The sequence below is a fragment of the Danio aesculapii genome, chromosome 3, assembly GCF_903798145.1.
Source record: "Danio aesculapii chromosome 3, fDanAes4.1, whole genome shotgun sequence".
In the NCBI taxonomy this organism is placed as follows: domain Eukaryota; kingdom Metazoa; phylum Chordata; class Actinopteri; order Cypriniformes; family Danionidae; genus Danio; species Danio aesculapii.
In genome coordinates, this window is record NC_079437.1 from 30,195,581 (window position 1) to 30,215,096 (window position 19,516).

General features: G+C 33.8%; 1 protein-coding gene across 11 annotated transcripts in view; it reads right to left on the reverse strand.

Annotated features, from left to right (window-relative positions):
• LOC130221235 (uncharacterized) overlaps nt 1-14,991 on the reverse strand; it is a 29,399-nt gene extending 14,408 nt beyond the window's left edge. For 4 of the 11 annotated variants that reach the window (XM_056453618.1, XM_056453612.1, XM_056453617.1 and 1 more), the window contains exons 1-11: nt 14,843-14,991; nt 8,336-8,380; nt 8,189-8,215; nt 8,047-8,103; nt 7,536-7,553; nt 5,575-5,646; nt 5,302-5,466; nt 5,190-5,222; nt 4,876-4,911; nt 2,384-2,440; nt 328-378 (exon numbers count right to left, since the gene is read on the reverse strand). In XM_056453618.1, coding sequence (XP_056309593.1) covers nt 328-378; nt 2,384-2,440; nt 4,876-4,911; nt 5,190-5,222; nt 5,302-5,466; nt 5,575-5,646; nt 7,536-7,553; nt 8,047-8,103; nt 8,189-8,215; nt 8,336-8,380; nt 14,843-14,909 — 628 coding nt within the window. In that variant the 5' untranslated portion in view covers nt 14,910-14,991. The remainder of the gene's footprint in view (nt 1-327; nt 379-2,383; nt 2,441-4,875; nt 4,912-5,189; nt 5,223-5,301; nt 5,467-5,574; nt 5,647-7,535; nt 7,554-8,046; nt 8,104-8,188; nt 8,216-8,335; nt 8,381-14,842) is intronic. The other 7 variants (XM_056453616.1, XM_056453613.1, XM_056453615.1 and 4 more) reach the window with 7 other exon arrangements.
• Nucleotides 14,992-19,516: the final 4,525 nt, after the last annotated feature.

The following is a 19,516-nucleotide window of genomic DNA, read 5'->3' on the forward strand; positions in this document are numbered from 1 at the left end:
ATTTAGTAGGGGGCTTTGTTTTTGTTTTTGCATCATTCCCTCATAGCAAACTAACGGTAGGAGGGGCATGGTCTAAAAATTGTGTCTGACGTCTCCAAACGCAGAAGCAAATGGTCAGCCTTTGACTGAAAATTACCTAAACATTTTTTTTTTCAGTGGATTATTTGTCAGGATCAATATTTCACCTAAAGAATAACAATGTGCGCTAGCAAAATAATTTAGTACATTTTGGCTTAACACGGACTTTAAATGCTGTAAAAAAAGTAAATTCAGAAGATTAAAAAAAAAGAAAGCATGAAAGCCACACATGGAGGATGTGAGGTTTACCATCACCCGTCTGTCCCTGTGACATGGGCTGGCCACCTCTAGGCCCAACACCTGTGAATACAGACACATCAGCTGGAAGCAATGATTTCAATTGTGAGAAAAAGGGGGGAAAGCAACATAATAGCATATTACATGTATAAGATTGTTAACATGATCATGACTGAATATTGCAGCAGCATGCATCCAGATTTTTCAAACACATTAACTTGCTTATGATAGTGATTTATAAAGCACAACAAATATCTAACACGCAACAACAAATTGATAACTCTTAATTACTGTTATTTAATAACTGTATGTATAATTAATTACTGTATGTCTCAGCTAACAACAAAGGAATAGTACAACAGAACCTTGAAGGCGGACAGACAATAATAGACAATAATTTATCAATAAAAGATAATAAAAGAGTAGTCGTGCACATTTGTAGGAAATTGTTAAAAAATAAGACAAACAAATCGTTACACCTATGCTAACAGAATGCTACCTTTCTGAATAAAAACTTTCACTTCAAGATCAACACTTCTGAAATCTGAAACCCACTTCTGAAACCTTTTGTACAAATAATAAATCACTGATTCTATTGAATTATACAAACATAAATGACCTCTAACTTTTTTATGATGAGTATCTGAGATCAATTTAAAGTCTGTGAGAAATGGAAGTTGCTGAGACTATTATTTCAGTATGTTGATGTACTTACAACTGAAACAAAATATTTAGTAGAGGCAGAGCTTTGCTTTTGAGCATCATACCAAACTAACGGTAAGAGGGGTGTGATTAAGAATATCGTGGCTGAAGTCGTCAAACTGACGTCAATAGTGTAAGACAGCAGCCAATCCAAATGCAGAAGCAAATGGTCAGACTTTGATTGGTTACCAAAATTTTTTTTTCAGTGGATAAACAGATTAATTTTCACCTAAAGATTAACATGGTGCTCTAGCAAAATTAGCATTGTAAATTTAGATTTCACACAGTGTTTTTTAGGAACATTATAAAAACTTAAACCACTATTTAAGTTTTTCTTAATCAAACTGTATTAAAATGTATTTTGAATGTCACTGTTAGACTATTTTATACCATCTATAACAGAGATGCCCAAAGTTGATACCTTTGATTTGGCCCGCCATCCCATCTAAGAGATGAAGGTTGCGGTAAAAACGTCAATAGAAATTGTAATTTCTTATTTAACGTAACCTTTTGTTTGTTTGTTTGTTTGTTTGTTTGTTTAATTGTTGAGTTACAAAAGTCAACTGAAAATAAAATGTTTCAATTAAATGTTGTGCATGAATCAAATTTTAAAAAATGTAAATACTGTCACTCGAAGATAGAGGATAATACACAAGACATCAACGAACAAATCAAGGTAAGGCAGGTTCATTGGACACCACTGTGTTATAAATGTGTTTGTTTATGTTTATCTTGTAAAGCATTTTTCTGGAATAAAGTATTTTTTCTATGTATTTTTCTATATTAATAAATTAGCAAATTGGCAGCTTTAAATGTAATAGTTTAGTATATTTACCTTCTGCCCACCCCCTCAATCAAGTTAGGTTTTTGGCCCTTCATAAGAAAAAGTTTGGACACCCCTGATCTAGAAGTAACAACATGCCAACTAACAGTATTAGTTTTCTGAAAAAGTGATCAAAATGAAGTGACTTTACATTTAAAAGCAATAAGCCAATCGAGTAAAAAAAACTTCTTTCCCCTGCAACTTCAGTTTTATCCTATTTTTAGTACAAAATCACTATAAAATGTCAGATTAAATTAATATTGTTTAGATATTTGCAGTGTAAACAATACAAATGCTGAAGAAGAACGTGTTTTGTGTGTGTGTGTGTGTGTGTGTGTGTGTGTGTGTGTGTGTGTGTGTGTGTGTTTTCAAGTACATATTAATATTTTAATCTGTTGATTCAGTTAAAATTTCTCATTATAACTCTCATGAGATCAGTGTAGTCATTCATGCATCAATGTCTCAATGTTTTCTGCAAATGAGAATTTTTCCTAAAAGAAATGAAGGAAGAATGAGTTAGCAACTGAAGATTGCAGGGTTTACCCAGTTTTGCTGGTTTTGAGCCTTGCCCTGTGAATGTGCCAGCTGGTACACCATATCCTGAAGACCACAAAATCACTTAGTTAATGTCAGATTCACAGCTTTTAAATCTGGAAGAGGAAGAGCCTTTTGGACATGTTCTGTGAGCACAAGCACATCACGGTAGCTAATTATCCCAATAACAGCAAACAATTCACTACTGTCCGACAGAAACACCTGCTTCTCCTAAGCCATATCATGAAAATCTAGTAATGTGACCCAGAATGCTAATTAGGTTACAGATGCTAAGCAAACTTAAAACGCCTTCAAACTCAACAGCAAACAAAAGACTCAGTTTATCCAGCAGTACTTTAATGTCTGCTTAAAGTAAACATTTAACTTAAGAGAGCACACATATCACTTCCAGACCGACTGCACCCATGATAAATATGTGTACATGTAAAAACTAGCGTCCACATCCACAAATATGAAACTGAAAGCACCATATAGACAACAGTCGCTAACATTTCCACAACAATAAATCACGTGACCAATGTCACTGTTTGCAGTCTAAAGGGGATTTGAAAACATGGACATGCAAAAACAAGAGGAAAAGCATGTTTCTACAAACAATTATTAGGCGCAGATACTATTGGATGAACGCGCAGCAAAGATCTGAGTGAGTAGATTTTACCGGGTTGAAGAGCTTCTCCTGCAGGAGTGCAGCTGCAGCGCCTATCAGTGGCAAATTGAAATACTGCAGACAACAACTAAAACAAAAAGCTAGCAGCTTTTTACAAGATAGTAATCTTAATATTTGTTTACGTTAAATTTGTATGTTTTATCTATATACTTGATCATTTCACTGAGTTTTTTGTATTGCAGATTTATGTAGTCAGTCAGAATCTTTGATATTTTTCAAATAATATAATATAATATAATATAATATAATTATTCCATCACAAGTCAGGGTTTCAGACCAGAAGTACAGTAAGTTGGTGGAAATGTTTGGAGTAAGAGAGTAAAATTTCTTAGAAATAATAAAGAAAATTATTCCTACTGCATTAAGATAAATAATCACACATTAATATTTACGAAGAAAAAAACAAATATAACTGTAAAATAATAAACAATATTATACAATTAGAACATAAATAAAAGGGTCAGAACCATAAAGGTATAAATGGTATATCTAAAATTTAAAATAATTTCCATTAACTGAAATAAAAACAAGTTTTTTTAAAAAAAAAACTAGAACTGAAACTGTATTGTGTACATACAAAACTAACTGAAATTAATTAAAATTATAGCAAAAATGTCTTTTGTTTTGTCTTTGTAAATCTATTTAATACACACTGTACATTAACCTATTTAAAAGTAAACCTATTTACTTTGCGCTGCCCGGTGTTTGCCCGTATGGGACTTCAGAGTCTGTAATCCTGATGCCATTTGCAAGATCAAGCCAGTCCTCCCTCCAGTCATCCTTCCTTTTGCTCCCGTGACAAAAACAACGAATGGACATGACAGCAGCTGACAGCATTAAATACAGAGACTTAAAATGATTCATTTAACACATTTGTGCCCAATAGTGGGTTTTATTTCTGTATTAGTGATCGTGATTGAATCGTTCTTCTCGTTCTTCGAATCGAACTAGTTCACCAAATTGAACTGAATCTTTTAAAACGATTTGCGTCTCCAGTAAGCACTCTTATCCACAAACTACTTGTTTTTTAACATGCTCCCCCTCTGATTCGAAATAAATCAATATCTACTGAGTTATTCAGTTATTAGAACAGTACACTGAGATCAGATTTGAGAAGCGGTGAACCGATAACACTGCGTATGCGTGATTCAGTTACTGGAAAAAAAGTACATGACAGCCTGCTGTGACTGAAATAAACCTCAGCGTGGGTAAACCGAGGGCTTAAATGAGAGGATCTGGCAAAACTTAAATGTATTTCATAACAGAAAGTTGCAATGAAATTTAAATAAGCGAATCGTGCTTAACAAACTTTTCAGATTACGGTTTTAAACTGACTGAAATTATGATTGCTGACCACATTTTTGGTGTGTTGACTCCTAACATGGTAGGATGGTCACAAAAGCCCTGGCTCGCGTTGAAGATCTGAACTTCCTACCACTACTGTGTATCTAACCTCAGAAGCAGCCATGTACACATTTTACTTAAGACTGCTATCTTGTGGGCTGATGAAATTGAATTTGAGGATGGGTAGATGGTAGTGGTAGATGATAGTGGTCATGTGTCCTCATCTGTCCTCTAAAGTATATCAAAACATCACCGCTGTATAAAGTGCTGTATCTCTAGAGCATCATTACACTGGAAATCTGAAAAAAAAAAAAATAATGACAATAAAATGCTCCAACCACTTTCTGAAATGAAGTATATATACTGTAGATGGTCAGTTACAGCTGCTGCAGCAACCTGAATAAATGACAAAACGCTTACATTTACACACACACATTAGTTAAAGCTTGAGCGGGGACAGGTTACATACCGCGTCCAACGCCAGGGTATCCACCAGCACCATAACCTGCCAACAACACAAGAGAGATGTCAAGGCTACAGGGATGAAGAAATAAACCACTCTCATAGTCAATCCCACACCGCTTCATCAAAAATATGACACCTAATCATGGCCAATGGGTAGCATATATCACTACATGTGAAAGATTTTAATCACAGCACAAGGTCAAACTTTGATTGGTTAGATCAGATCCAATCTGCTACACAACCTTCAGAGAGGACAGACGTTGCATTGTGTCATATAAAGTGTAATGATTTCTGTGTGGCTGTAATGAGCACACTCACCTAGCTGAGCTCCATAGCCATTACCAGTGTAACCTAGAAAAGGTGACAATCAAACAGTGAACACATCTTCTCGTTATTCATACTGAATGAAAAGCAAGTGAGCAGCTCTCACCTCTAGCTCCAAGCTTTCCACCGGGATAACCCAAAGCTGCTCCCAGCCCGTTGCCTAAACCATAGGCTGCTCCAAGTCCCAGTCCAGCTGGCCCAAGACCAGTCCCAAGGCCAGTCCCAAGACCAGCACCAAGGCCAGCACCAAGACCAGCACCCAGGTTTGCAGCTGGGGAGCAAAATAGCAGGAGAACGTGGCATTGAATACAAGAATAATGAAACCATCAGATATTAAAAATGATTGACTATTATGGTTATTTATGAAAGACAGGTTTACCCCCTCCGTAACCCAGTGTCCCATATCCTTGTTTCAGGCCTCCTCTCATGGCAGTGGGTCTGTATGCTGCTCCTGACAGATATCATACTCATGAAACAGCTTTGAGAACACGTACTAATGCATGCAGACACTCGCACATATCGTTCACACCACTGTTCAAAAGTTTGGGCAGATTATTTTTAGTGAAGATAAATTATGGCATGTGTCAAAAGAGATTTATAATGTTACAAATAAAAAAATGTATCAATTTCAACAACAAGCTTGAGCAGCACAACTGTTTTCAGTGTTGATATTTAATACATGTTTCTTGAGATCCAAATCAGCATAAGAAATGGATTTAGGAAGGATCATGTAACGCTGAATATTGGAGTAATAACTGCTGAAGCCGTTGAGGAGTTGAGGATCTTCTCCTGAAGGAGTACGCTCTCCTGTAGCGCCTTTCAGTGGCAAATTGAGGTACTGCAGACAACGACTGAAAAAAATTGCTTTCGATCGTTTTAAATAAAGCTAGCTGCTTTTTACAAGATAATAATCTTATTATGTATTTATGTTAAATTTGTATGTTTTCTTTATATACTTGATGAATAAAGTCATTACAATGAACATAGAGTTATTTTACATTTTTGTGCTGCAGATTTGTGTATTCAGCTGACATGTTATAATATAATATAATATAATATAATATAATATAATATAATATAATATAATATAATATAATATAATATAATATAATATAATATAATTAATGGAAATGATTGAAGAGAGTAAAATATCTAAAAATACATTAAACTAATTGTTGCATATTGTAATAATTAACAAAAACATTTTTAAAAATCTTATTGTATTCAGATGTATAAATAATCCCACATTAATATGTATGCAAAACAAAGACAACTGCAAAATAATGAGCAATATTATACAAAAATGCTATAAAAATTATTAGAACATATAAAAGGGTCAGAACTATAAAGGCTATAAAATCGTATATAAAACTAAATATTTTCCAAAATATTTTAAATACATTTATTATATACATTTTCTCATTACAAATTGGATTTTTAAAAATAAAAATAAAAACATATAGATGTAAAAAAAAAATATACAGATGCCTTTATATATTTTAAGATTGGCGGTTTGTCACACAAAATGCTCATATTTTGAGGCTTAAAACAGGTACTTCGCTTGATGTTTTTGAAATCAATACATTAACTCATTTTACTTCACAAGTAAATCTATATGTTACTTTAGAATGTCTGAATATTTATTATATAAAACGAGTCAAATACAAAGAAAAAGGCTACGTTCACACTGCGAGGCTTAATGCTGAAATCTGATGTTTTCTCAGATCTGATTTTTTTTTTTTGCATGGCTGTTCACTGCTGATGTGGCCAATATCAGATTTGCAGTGTGAACAGATCCTGTTCCTAAACTGACCCGTATGTGCAAAAGTACAGATACGGACAGCACAAAATGTCTAATTACGCACACAGTGTGTATACTGTGTGAAGCAAGCACGTTGTCAGATCATGCTTATGATTATTACTCTTTTCACAGACAACCGTGGTGTATTTCATGAACTGTAAAGCGTTGTTCTGCTACTACTAATGTGTATTTTGCCATTTGAGACCTACAATAAGTCTCCTGTGATTAAAAACACTGATCATTTGTGATTTGTACACCAGCGGTGTAGTGAACTTACACAAGCAGCCGCAGACTGAACTGTGAAGGCAGAGTTGGTTTATCTCCGTTTGCGGAGTTATTTAATTTCACTTCGTTATAAACAACAAACACGTGCAAAAGGGGGGATTACCACTGTATTTTCAATCAAACAAATGCTGTGTTGGTGAGCAAGGGAAACATTAAGAATTTTCAAAAATATGAAAAAGCTTTTAGATCCCAAACGTTTGAGTGGTGGTAGACACAAAATAAAAAGCTTAACATTTAAAAGCAGATAAACTCACCTCCAAGGTAACGGCCCGCTGTTTAGAAGAAGAAGAAAAAAAATTAGATAGTCCACAATATGTTAGATTAATATGAAGTTTAATTTAGAGCTGTGGTGAAAAATCATTTAAGGAATTGATACCAAGATTTCCAAAATGCATCGCTATTCTCTCTTGAATCGATTCAGATTAACCATTCGAGTCATGTAATCTGGATTTTATTTCATGAGATTAATTTAAATGCAGCTCACTTTGAATATATTTGTAATTTATTTAAACCTAAATTTAGTAATGATTATTTTGGTTTACGTGGTATGTATAAGACATTAGATGCAAGCAGCTTTCTGCTGTTTGTAAAGCTTACAGCGCCATCTGCTGTTAAAAACTAAACTCAAAATCTATACAAGAAAGAATAGCTATGCATTTGGAAAATCTCCAAATCGATGCAGTGGACATTTCTAACTATTTTTCGCCACAGCTCTGGTTTAATAAACGCTTAATTATGAACCTTTATTTATCAGTTGAAACTTACCACTCGTCTTCCCTGGCTTGCCTGCACCATAACCACGAGCTCCGAGAATTCCAGCCACTGAACACAGGACAGCACAGAAATGAAAGTAAGAGGATGTACAATAATTAAGTAAACTGCATTCCACAGCATCCATCACACTTACCTCCAGTTTTTGCACCAATACCAGGCCCTATTGAAATAAACATAAAAGCAGAACTGGTGATGAAATATATGATTGTTATCAGCGCTAACTGTCATAAATATTTCAGAAATACACTTCAGATACAAAATATTAATAAGTAGAATATACCTCGACTTGCCAATCTTCCAAGAGCTCCAGTCTGTGGCCTAACTCCTTTAAAACAGGGCAAACAAACATGCATGAATTCATTCAGCATAAAAGAACATAGTAAGAAACAATAGCCTATACCCATACTTTTCACATGCTTATTTTGTCCTGAACACACTACAAGCCCACTGTAAGCATGCAGATCTAACCTCATGTACAATGTATGTAACATAACACTAGTTTGTCCACAAGGTCTCAGCAACCCATACGGCACGCCTCAGCTCACGCAAAAGGCCAATGTGAACACAATCATCACACCTCACCCTAATTTTACAGCATCAACTAACTAACTGATTGTAAACTTCTTAGACAAATTTTCAACAGATTTATATGAAAGTTCGTCATTTCATCTTTTAGTTTACGTCTCACTGCTAAATTAAGAGAGGAGAGTTTAATACCTAGTCCAGCCAGCTATCAGGGGGCATTCAAAATATTTGGCTATAAACTTTTTAGATTACAGGGCTACAGGTCACATGACAGTTAAAAGGTGGTGAATGTTGTACACAATTTATATACAGTTTCATATTATAGAAATTTCATATCATATATTTACAAAACTCTCATGAAGTAATTTCCAAATATGGATGCAACTGTAATGATTAACATGTTGATCCTGGAACATCATTCCTGTTCAGAGTTTTAATCCATACCTAATCCCTAGCCCTACCCCTAACCATAACTGTAAATTATTCCCATAATCAAAGGCGATTAATAGTCAGATAACAATGATGTGTATAACTATAAATTTATTCCTTGGATGTGACTGGATTGTTGTTCCAGGATCAACACAGATGTTCTAGAATCCAGAAACATGTCCTACTTCGTGAAAGCACACTAACCGAAGTGCTCTAAAATTGCTTCATTATGCTTATACAATGCAGTTTTGAAAAAAAAAGAAAAAAGATTTCATTCATATTTTGGTTAATGTAACATTACCTGATTAAATTACAGTAGATTTATTTTAATATCAGCTGTCATGTATTGACAAACAAACAAAAACAAAATACTGTAATAAACTGTCACTTTCCAATGGGTGAATCCAAATCTGCTGGATTTATTTTTTCTTTCAGACTCCTCATGAATGAATTCTTAAAAATCCGCATCCATGGTTGAGAAGCCACACAGCTGAGCTGATGTAATAAAAGTTTAGCAGTGTGGATTTTGTCAAACTAACCGCCACCTCCACACACTTGGAACAGGCTTCCATTGATTCTGGACGGACAGACTGTATAGCGGTTTAATGAAATCAGCACTGACAGAAAGCTGACAGATTTTGAGCTCTCCTGTCACCTATGGGCCGCAGGTTTTGATCTTCGGACATGAAATAGGAGTGTTAAAACTGTGGTCAGGGTTACAGAGGCTGGAGCAGATCCAGGCAAATTCAGACATGACTCACAACTAGAGGTGTTTATTCTCCATTTAGCAGAGCTGTCAGGTATTTAACGTAGAGTCGTTATGTGCATCTTGTTGCGTAATTCTCTAGATGTACTCTAGATACTGTTGGCTGAACATTTAAATGACGCAATCCCATCATACAGACAGTGCTAAGCTAAATGAAATCTTTTACCATGGAGCACCAAGGAGACTTTTGATTGTCTATACAGTAGACTGTGTCTGATATGGACAGCACAGGAAACTATGATTCATATCTGTCAGCCTCACTGTTACTTTTCTCATCGTATTGATTTGTCCTTCCTGGCACAAACTTGAGGGAGAAAATGGCACACTTCAGTGCTTTGCTTCACCACAAACTCTCATCACATTTCAGTGTCGCATTTCCACAAGAACCAGCTGTCTTGGTGAACATAACAATGAATAATAAAGACCGGTTTAATAACTTAAGGTTTTAATTTTTTTAATAAACAAATCAAGCACAAAGTTATACAGTTGAAGTCAAAATTTTTAGCCCCCCTCTTTATTTTTTCCCCAATTTCTGTTTAAAGGAGAGCAGATTTTATCAGCACATTCTAAACATAATAGTTTTAATAACTCATTTCTAATAACTGATTTATTTTATCTTTGCCATGATGACAGTAAATAATATTTGACTAGATATTTTTCAAGACATTTCTATACAGCTTAAAGTGACATTTAAAGGTTTAACTAGGTTAATTAGGTTAACTAGGCAGGTTAGGGTAATTTGGCAAGTTCTCCTCACAATCACTGCACTATTTAACATTTGCACATTTAAAGTTTGCACATATTCATTGCACTACATTGCACTGATTCACTTATCTGAACTGTACATACCCCCTGCACATGGACATTTGTAATTGTTTATCTATCTGCCACTCCTGATTATTAATAGCATCCTGTACATATATTCATTTATTGTAAATCTGTTCATAGCTAATACAACCTGTATATAATGTTGATAGTACATCCATCTGTAAATATTACCATAGTTTTTCTATAACTGCACTTTATAACTTATACCTGTATCCTGCACTTGCTGCTATTGCACTGCTGGTTAGACCGTAACTGCATTTCGTTGCCTTGTACTTGTACATGTGTAATGACAATAAAGTTGAGTCGAATCTAATCTAAAGTTATTGTATAGGTCAGTGTTTCCCAACCCTGTTCCTGAAGGCACACCAACAGTCCACATTTTCAACCTCTCCCTAATCAAACACACCTGAATCATCTTATAACATCAGAAGAGACTCCAAAACCTGAAATGAATGGGTCAGAAAAGGGAGACATCCAAAATATGTACTGTTGGTGTGCCTCCAGGAACAGGGTTGGGAAACACTGGTATAGGTGATGGTTTGTTCTGTAGACTATCTGGAAGCTTAAAAGGGGCTAATAATGACCCTTAAATTGACCTTAAAATGGTTTTTAAAAAATTAAATCCTGCTTTTATTCTAGCCAAAATAAAACAAGACTTTCTCCAGAAGAAAAAATATTATCAGACATACTGTGAAAATTTCCTTGCTCTGTTAAACATCATTTGGGAAATATTTAAAAAAGAAAAAACGGGGGCTAATAATTCTGACATTAACTGTATATACACCTGACATAAATAATTTTGGGCTTGACTGTATATTTTTTTAAAGAGTTCAAACGTAGGCAAAATATATGCACGTTAAGACATATAAAAACGTAAAATATGCAGCATTAAGAAATTTGTAGACTTGCAATCGGTTTTGTGGCGTATTATATCAGAACTTACTGTAGGAAATAGGTTGATATTAGCCTAATATTAAAATGATCAGAAATAATGGCTTTTCTTTTATTCCAAAATATCCCTGTTATCTTAACTGTTTGGCTTCACTCATTATTATTTGTCAAAGCACCAAAATGTAGTTACTCATATTTCCTCATGATTTTTATCTCTTAATTACTCAGTTGAAATTAAATTGATTTCTTATTTTAAATTAATAATACACGTTATAAATGTAGAATTTGTATGTCTATATAATTATTAGTTATAAATATACACAGAAATGAAACTAAATTTGGTTAAAACATGTAAAATCCCAAATAACCCTACACTCTTATAGGTAAAGGTCTTTCATTGTCATCAGAGACTCCATGAAGAACATTTTACCATATTAATCCATATAAAATTTTATTAAAAAAAAAACAAAAGTCTGTTGTTAATAATAGAAAAAAAGTGCTTTGAATTATTAAAATGTCCTTCACACTTACAGAATATTGCTATTTTAATAATTGTTAGTTAAAATGTTCTTCTGAAAATGTATACCATTGTGTGATTAAACCCACTTAAACCTGAGTGCACTATTAAAGATTCAGAACATAACTTTGTGTGATATAAAATATATATACATGTTTCAGCAGCATAAATAAATCTAAATAAACACTTAGAGGCTAGATTTGCTTAAAATATTCTATTAACTTTAGCAACAAAAAAGCCTCAGTTCAGAAAACCAACTCATGCAACAAATGCAAACAGATCTCAGGTCAGCTCTGCACTATGACAGCATAAAACAGAGCATTTAATCAAAGTCGTATAATATAAAATAACAGTAAAATCTAATGAGAAAAAGATTTCTTTTATTTTAATTCTCAGTTACATACCGTATAATACATGTTATCTCAGTATGCTTCACAACAAAACTTGAACCCAACAACTGAACCCATATGAGCTTTCAATATTTAATTAAAATACAATAAAAAGAGAGAGATAGAGAATTCCTAAGTTTTGTTATTGGTGGACTGCAGGTTAACAAACAAATCATTAAATATTTTCAAATAGATGTTTTTCTTTGTTTTCTAAGAAAGCTTACATTTTCAGGATTCATTCTTTATTTCATTTTAACCAACACAAAGTGCTTTATCAAGAAAGAGATTGTACCATTTTTTATTTTCTCTGATTTTATAATAAATTCACGCTACTCTGTGCTCTAGTTTTAGTGCCAGTTTAAATAAAAAAGTAATTTTCTAAGCAGCCAAGACCACAAAGCTGAACCCGAGGGCTTCCCTCAAGGGCTTGAGTACATGGGCCAGACCAACCTGGAATTACCCTCAAAACCTCTGCATCATCACACTGATACTTTTTTCCATCATAATTAGTCCAGTTTTAAGTTAATATGGTGTCAATTGCAAAAACACAATGTTAAGAGTCTGCCTTAAGAGCTAGCTTAATTAACCAGGTAGTCTTTTCTGGTTCAAACTGCTCCAGTCTAAAATTTTCATTCATTTTCCTTCAGCTTAGTCTCTTTATTCATCAAGGGTCACCACAGTGGAATAAACTGCCAACTTATCCAGCATTTGTTTTACGCAGTGGATGCCCTTCCAACTGCAACCCAGTACTGGGAAACACCCATACACACTCATACAATTTAGTTTCTTCAATTCACCTATAGCACATGTCTTTAGGGGGCAACCGGAGGAAACCCACATGAACATAAGTAGAACATGCTAACTCCACACAGAAATGCCAACTGACTGACCCAGTCTCGACTTATACCAGTGAGATTCTGAGCCACCGCCTTGACCATTTTGTGCAACTGAGTTTTGTGCGTCTTGGTTATAATAATTCAAAGACAAAACTTTTAAGACCGCATTACAAGTATTACAAGCAGTGTTGAGGGTTGGGTAACTTACTTCAAAAGAGTAATTTATTACTAATTACATAATTAAAACTGTATTTAAATTACTTTGAAAAGTAACAATTACTCAATAAGTCATTTAACGCTAACTAAATAAATATTTTACCAGATATTTTTCAAGACACTTCTATACAGTTTAAAGTGACATTTAAAGGCTTAACTAGGTTAACTAGGCAGGTTAGGGTAATTAGGCGAGTTATTGTGTGTCTGTTCTTTAGACTATCGGAAAAAATTTGCTTAAAGGAGCTAATAATTTTGACTTTAAAATTGTATTTAAAAAAATAAAAACTGCTTTTCTAGCCGAAATGAAACAATACGGTTTCATTAAAAAAAGACATACTGTGAAAATGTCCTTGCTCTGTTAAACATCATTTGGGAAATTTTCAAAAAAGAAAAAAAATTAAAAGGGGGGCTAATAATTATGACTTCAACTGTATATATCAAATCAAAAAATCTTATAAAGTAATAATGACACCAAATTTTAGACATACGATATGTTGACATTTACTTTTCTACTCAATTTATTGTTCCTAAAGCATGTTTATTCATCTGTTTTTAAATTGATTAATAAAGTTACTATTAGATATTAAGTCCACCAGTCTACCGGTCAAAAGTTTGAGGTCAGTAGGTTTTTTTAAATGTTTTAAAATAAGCTTATCCTTCTCACCAAGGCGGCATTTATCTCATCAAAAATACAGTAAAAAATGTAAAATTGTGAAATGTTATTGCACTATAAAATAACTGTTCAAAAGTAGTTTATCATCTAATTTAATCATTTATTCCATAGATTTTTTTTCTCAGCTTCATTACTCCAGTCTTCAGAGGCACATGATCAGAAATCACTCTAATATTAATTATTATTGTTATTATTAATATTATTATTATGGTAATAGTAATCAAAGCAATAATGACTGGAGTAATAATTTCATTTGAAACTATAAATACAATAAGCAGTTATTTAAAATTTAAATAAATGTTTAACAATTTAACTATTTTTTTTACATTTAACAAATGCTGCCTTGATGAACAAAATAATTTTCTTTAAAAAAAAAACTTTTGACCGGTAGTGTATTTGTAGAATACATATTATATTTATTTACAATTACTCTGCTTCTCTTGATTTATACAGAAATGCAGTATTTTAGGCAAGTATATATTAAGTAACTAATTAAATGACCTAAAAGTTAATTTACATTTTCAGTGGAAAAGAATTCAATTACTTTGTACTTAACACTGATTACAAGGTTTGTGCATCTGGTTTAATTTTGTTTTTTTAATCATAATTACAATGATTTTGCTCCTCTCCAGCATCCACAAAGTCTCCTCTTTTTTTTTTTTTTCCATCCACCATAAAACCTCCTCAGCAAGTCCTTCAGAAGAACATGTGTCTTACCTCCCTGTATGGTGCTCTGTACCAGCCACAGGACCAGAGAGGTCTGCAGGAGTGCCTGGACCAGCATGTTGACCAACAGACAGACAGTTTTAGTGGCAGCAAACAGGTGAAGTGAGAGTCAAGCAGCACCACTGGTCAATCTGCCTGCTGGCCTTTATTTATTTGCTGGACGTCCATGTGTTTTGTGAGCGGCCCTTCCCTCTGCTGTGCTATTGGGCACCTGATCACCTGCCCATTCTCTTGCTCCTCATCCCAGTCTACACCTCCTTTCCTCATGCTCTAACAAGCCTGAAGACCACAGCCAACTTCATCCAGAGTTTTCTGATTTTCTCCTGTAGACGGTGACTCTGATGGACAGAGATTTAATAATACTGATCATCACACATGGCAATGCTGGGTAATCTGAGTAACTGATTTTCATTGTAGTGAAACTAATTGTAGAAACTATTTATTTGATGTTTTTGGCACATTTCTTTTGTACTTTGCAGTGGTCTTTTCTTTTTTACAAAACTTTTTTTAACATAATACACTGCATTAATTTGCTTAAAGAGATATTGGAAAATTACTCATTCACTCTTAACACTCAAGCTGTTGAGTGAGTTTTCTGACTTTTTCTGTTAACCTCAAAAGAAGATATTTTAAAAAATGTTGGAAACAGGTAACCACTGACATGCATAGCAGGGAACAAAAAATACTTTGGAAGTCAATGACTACTAGTCTCTGCCATTCTAACAGGTCTGCTGAATACTCGATTCTGATTGGTTGATGAATGTTTTAACATGAAGCTGTTTTCAGGGTAACTATTTCTGTCCTTTTACAATGAGATTACATTTCAATACAAAAATTCTTTTTGTATTGCTCTTTCTCTCTCATATACACACAAGATCGACACTGGCACATACACAGTCTCAGTAATAAAGGTACATGAGCGGTCACTGGGGCAGTGCCTTTTAGTACCCATTTGTACCTAAAGGGTCTGTTTTGGTACCTCAGTGGAACATTTTAGTACCTATAAAGTACAAAAGTTGACATTTTAGGCAATAGTAGAAGCTTTGAGGTACCAATATAAAAGTACAAATGTAAACCTTTCTAAAAAAAGAAAAAAAAAAAACATTGCTTTTAAAGCGATTAGTTGCCTTTGCTTAAAAAAAAAAAGAGAGTAATTCCATTGCCTTAAAATTAAATTAATGAACTATGCACATAATTATGAAAGTTAAGTCAACTTAACCGTTCTAAGTTACAAGCAATTTACTCACTCAATTTTGCTTTTAAGGCACTGAGTTTACCCACTTTCTTAAGTAACCTCATTTTACTGTGTATTCTACTACCAATGATTCTAGTCTCCAATGTCTAATGTGATGTAGAATTAGCCACAATTTGTTCAGTTAGGTGTTTTAAGAGCCAACACCTGACATACGGTTTAAGTCATAATTATTCGCCACCCTTTGAATTTTTTTTTTTTCTTTTTTAAATATTATGTTTAACAGAGCAAGGAAATGTTCACAGTATGTCTGATAATATTTTTTTCTTCTGGAGAAAGTCTTATTTTTTTATTTCGGCTAGAATAAAAGCAGCTTTTAATATTTAAAAAAACATTAAGGTCAAAATTATTAGCCCCTTTTACGCAATTTTTTTTTTTTGATAGTCTAAAAAACAATCCATTATTATACAATAATTTGCCTAATTACCCTATCCTGCCTAGTTAACCTAATTAACCTTGTTAAACCTTTAAATGTCACTTTAAGCTGTATATTAGTGTCTTGAAATATGTAAATAGTCAAATATTATTTACTGTCATCATGGCAAATATAAAATAAATCAGTTATTACAAATGAGTTATTAAAACTATTATGACAAAAAAATATGTTGAAAAAAAATCTCTCTGTTAAACAGAAATTGGGGGGAAAAAAATAAGCAGTGGGGCTAATAATTCTGACTTAAACTGTATGTCTTTAACTAAATCATTTGAACAACGTCCTGCAGAGCCGTAACTATACAAGTGTAATATTGACTCCTTTCCATTGAATTGTTCGAAAAAAAAAAAAAGTATCACTATTTAGGGTGTGTATTATTCTAATTATTAAATGCCCTGCCATCAGCTCTTCATGTACATAAATGAAAAATATATAATACATAAAAATAGTGTATTAAAAGATATTTTTATGTAGCAATATCACAATAATACATATTACATTACTACACTGATCGCATAAATAACATGTGCTAGCCTATTGATAACAGACGGGATATTCAATTATTATTACAATATGAAACATCTACACATATATTTATTTATAGGGACTAAGCATTGGTCTAAAAATATTACTTTAGGCGGGTCTGCTTTCACACATGGCACTGGAGATGAGGCCCTTACCTCACACTAAGAATCGAGTGGCATGATTTATAGCAGTGAAAACACAACGTGAGTCACTGCAGTCGCTCCCGTTTTCAATGATTCAGAAAAAAATACAGGCTTTCCTTTTGTTTGAATAAATCTTGTCCTCAGATGTTCCACCACTTGCCCTATGAGACCTCAAAATACTCTAGCTAGCCCGAAAGACCTAATAAATTCAAATGTTTACTGATAGACATCATGTGTAAATATGTTATTTAGAAGCATTCAAAATGCTCTGGAGGATATAAAAGCACACACTTTTGTGAAGAAAAAAAACATACATTTCAGTTACGATGAATTTCATACGGTTATGAGCAGGGGCTGATTTGGTGATTTGAGGGCCAAACAGTCCTAAAATGCACCCTTTCTACATTTAATCATTTAAAAAAATGTTTTTTTTTTTTCTTTTAAATCACTCAATGTGCTTTTCTATGTTTTATCTTAATGCAGAATATATAATAAAAAATAATAAATGTTTTTAAAACGAAATCTTATCTTGATTTGAGTGCTGGACTGCTCCATGATTGGGGATGTAAGACGAATTTGCGTAGATGTAATAATTATATAAAAATTTTATTTGTTAGACCCTCACCATACAAAATATGATAGAAAACAACATTGTAGGTATAATTTATACTTCTAGGTATTTATTGGGGGCCCAAAATTTCCTGGGGCCCTAAACGGCTGCTAACTTCACTTATTGGTAAAATCCGCCCCTAGTTATGAGTTTCATATGGATATGTTTCTTGATCTTTTTATCACACTTAAGTGTTTGTAACCTTTAAGGAATTTGTTAGGAAGACAAAACAAGGTATTCTGAAGAATATTACCACTGACATATATTAACAAAAGTCTCGTCATCGACCTCAGTTGTAAGAGCAACAAATAATAACTTGACTTCTAGTTGATCATTTGGAAAAGTGGCAGAAGGTAGATTTATTTGAGGAATCAAATTTTGCACTGCATCACAATCATCACAAATACTGAAGACCACCTATTGGAACCCGCATGAAGTTTGGTAAAGGAAAAATCATGGTTTGGGGTTACATTCAGTATGGAAGCGTGCGAGAACTTTGCAGAGTGGATGGTAACATCAACAGCCTGAGGTATCACGACATTTGTGGTGCCCATTACAAAACAAACCTCAGCAGAGGACAAATTCTTCAGCAGGATAGCGCTCCTTCTCATACTTTACCCTCCACATCAAAGTTCCTGAAAGCAAAGAAGGTCAAGGTGCTCCTGGATTGGCCAGCCCAGTCACCAGACATGAACATTATTGAGCATGTCTGTGGTAAGATGAAGGGAGAGGCATTGAATATGAATCTAAAGAGTCTGGGAGTCCTGCAAGACAGCTTTCTTTGCCATTTCAGAATGACTTTATTAATCATTGCAGAGATGTATGGATGCAGTCCTCCAAACTCATGGAAGTTGGACACAATATTAAATTTTTTTCCACTGCACCAGGACTTCATATTCTATACTGTACAATATTTCTGTTAAGTCAGAGTCAGATGTCAGTGTCCTAATTAAATAATTAAAAATCAAGGCATGATCATATTTTATTTTAGTATAATAAGTATAATCTAGAGGACTTTGCCTTTCATATAAGCCACTTCTGATACCAAATGATCAACTTGAAGTCAAGTTATTATTTGTTGTTCCTAAAGATGGGATAGGCGACAAGACTTTTGTCAGGTAGTGTAGGAGGGAAAAAAGGGGGGAAAAAATGGAAATCATTAGACTTTTTATTATAACATTCTTCTTTTTTTTTTTTGGTAAATAGAAGAAATGCATAAAAGTTTAGAACCACTTGAGTGTGAGGAAATGGTGAGGAAATATAAATTTTTGGGTGAACTGTCCCTTTAAGCAGACTAATGAGTTTGCTTGAATGATTTAGGACAGTATGTATATTGTGATAAAAAGAGCCCAAGGTTTAAAAAGTCCAGACAGGTCCTGCTATTAACCTTTGTGCAACTTTGTTTTATTTACAAACCGTGTCCTTCTAGCTAAAATCTGTAAATATACCATTCTGAATGATACAAACCAGTGTAGGATGTAGTGATGCAAAGTTCCACATTAGGCATTTATAAAAGTTTGTTTTTCTCAAGGAGGACAGTCGCTGGCAAAAAAATCAGTCTAGTGAATCATATTTGAACAGCAATTTAAAGCCTTCAGCACTACGTCATCTGCGGTTTATTGGGACTTTTGGCATTTTCCGGCTTTTTTGTTAGCACGACAAACCTTTGTGCACCAAACACAGAACCTGCACTGAGCAACTC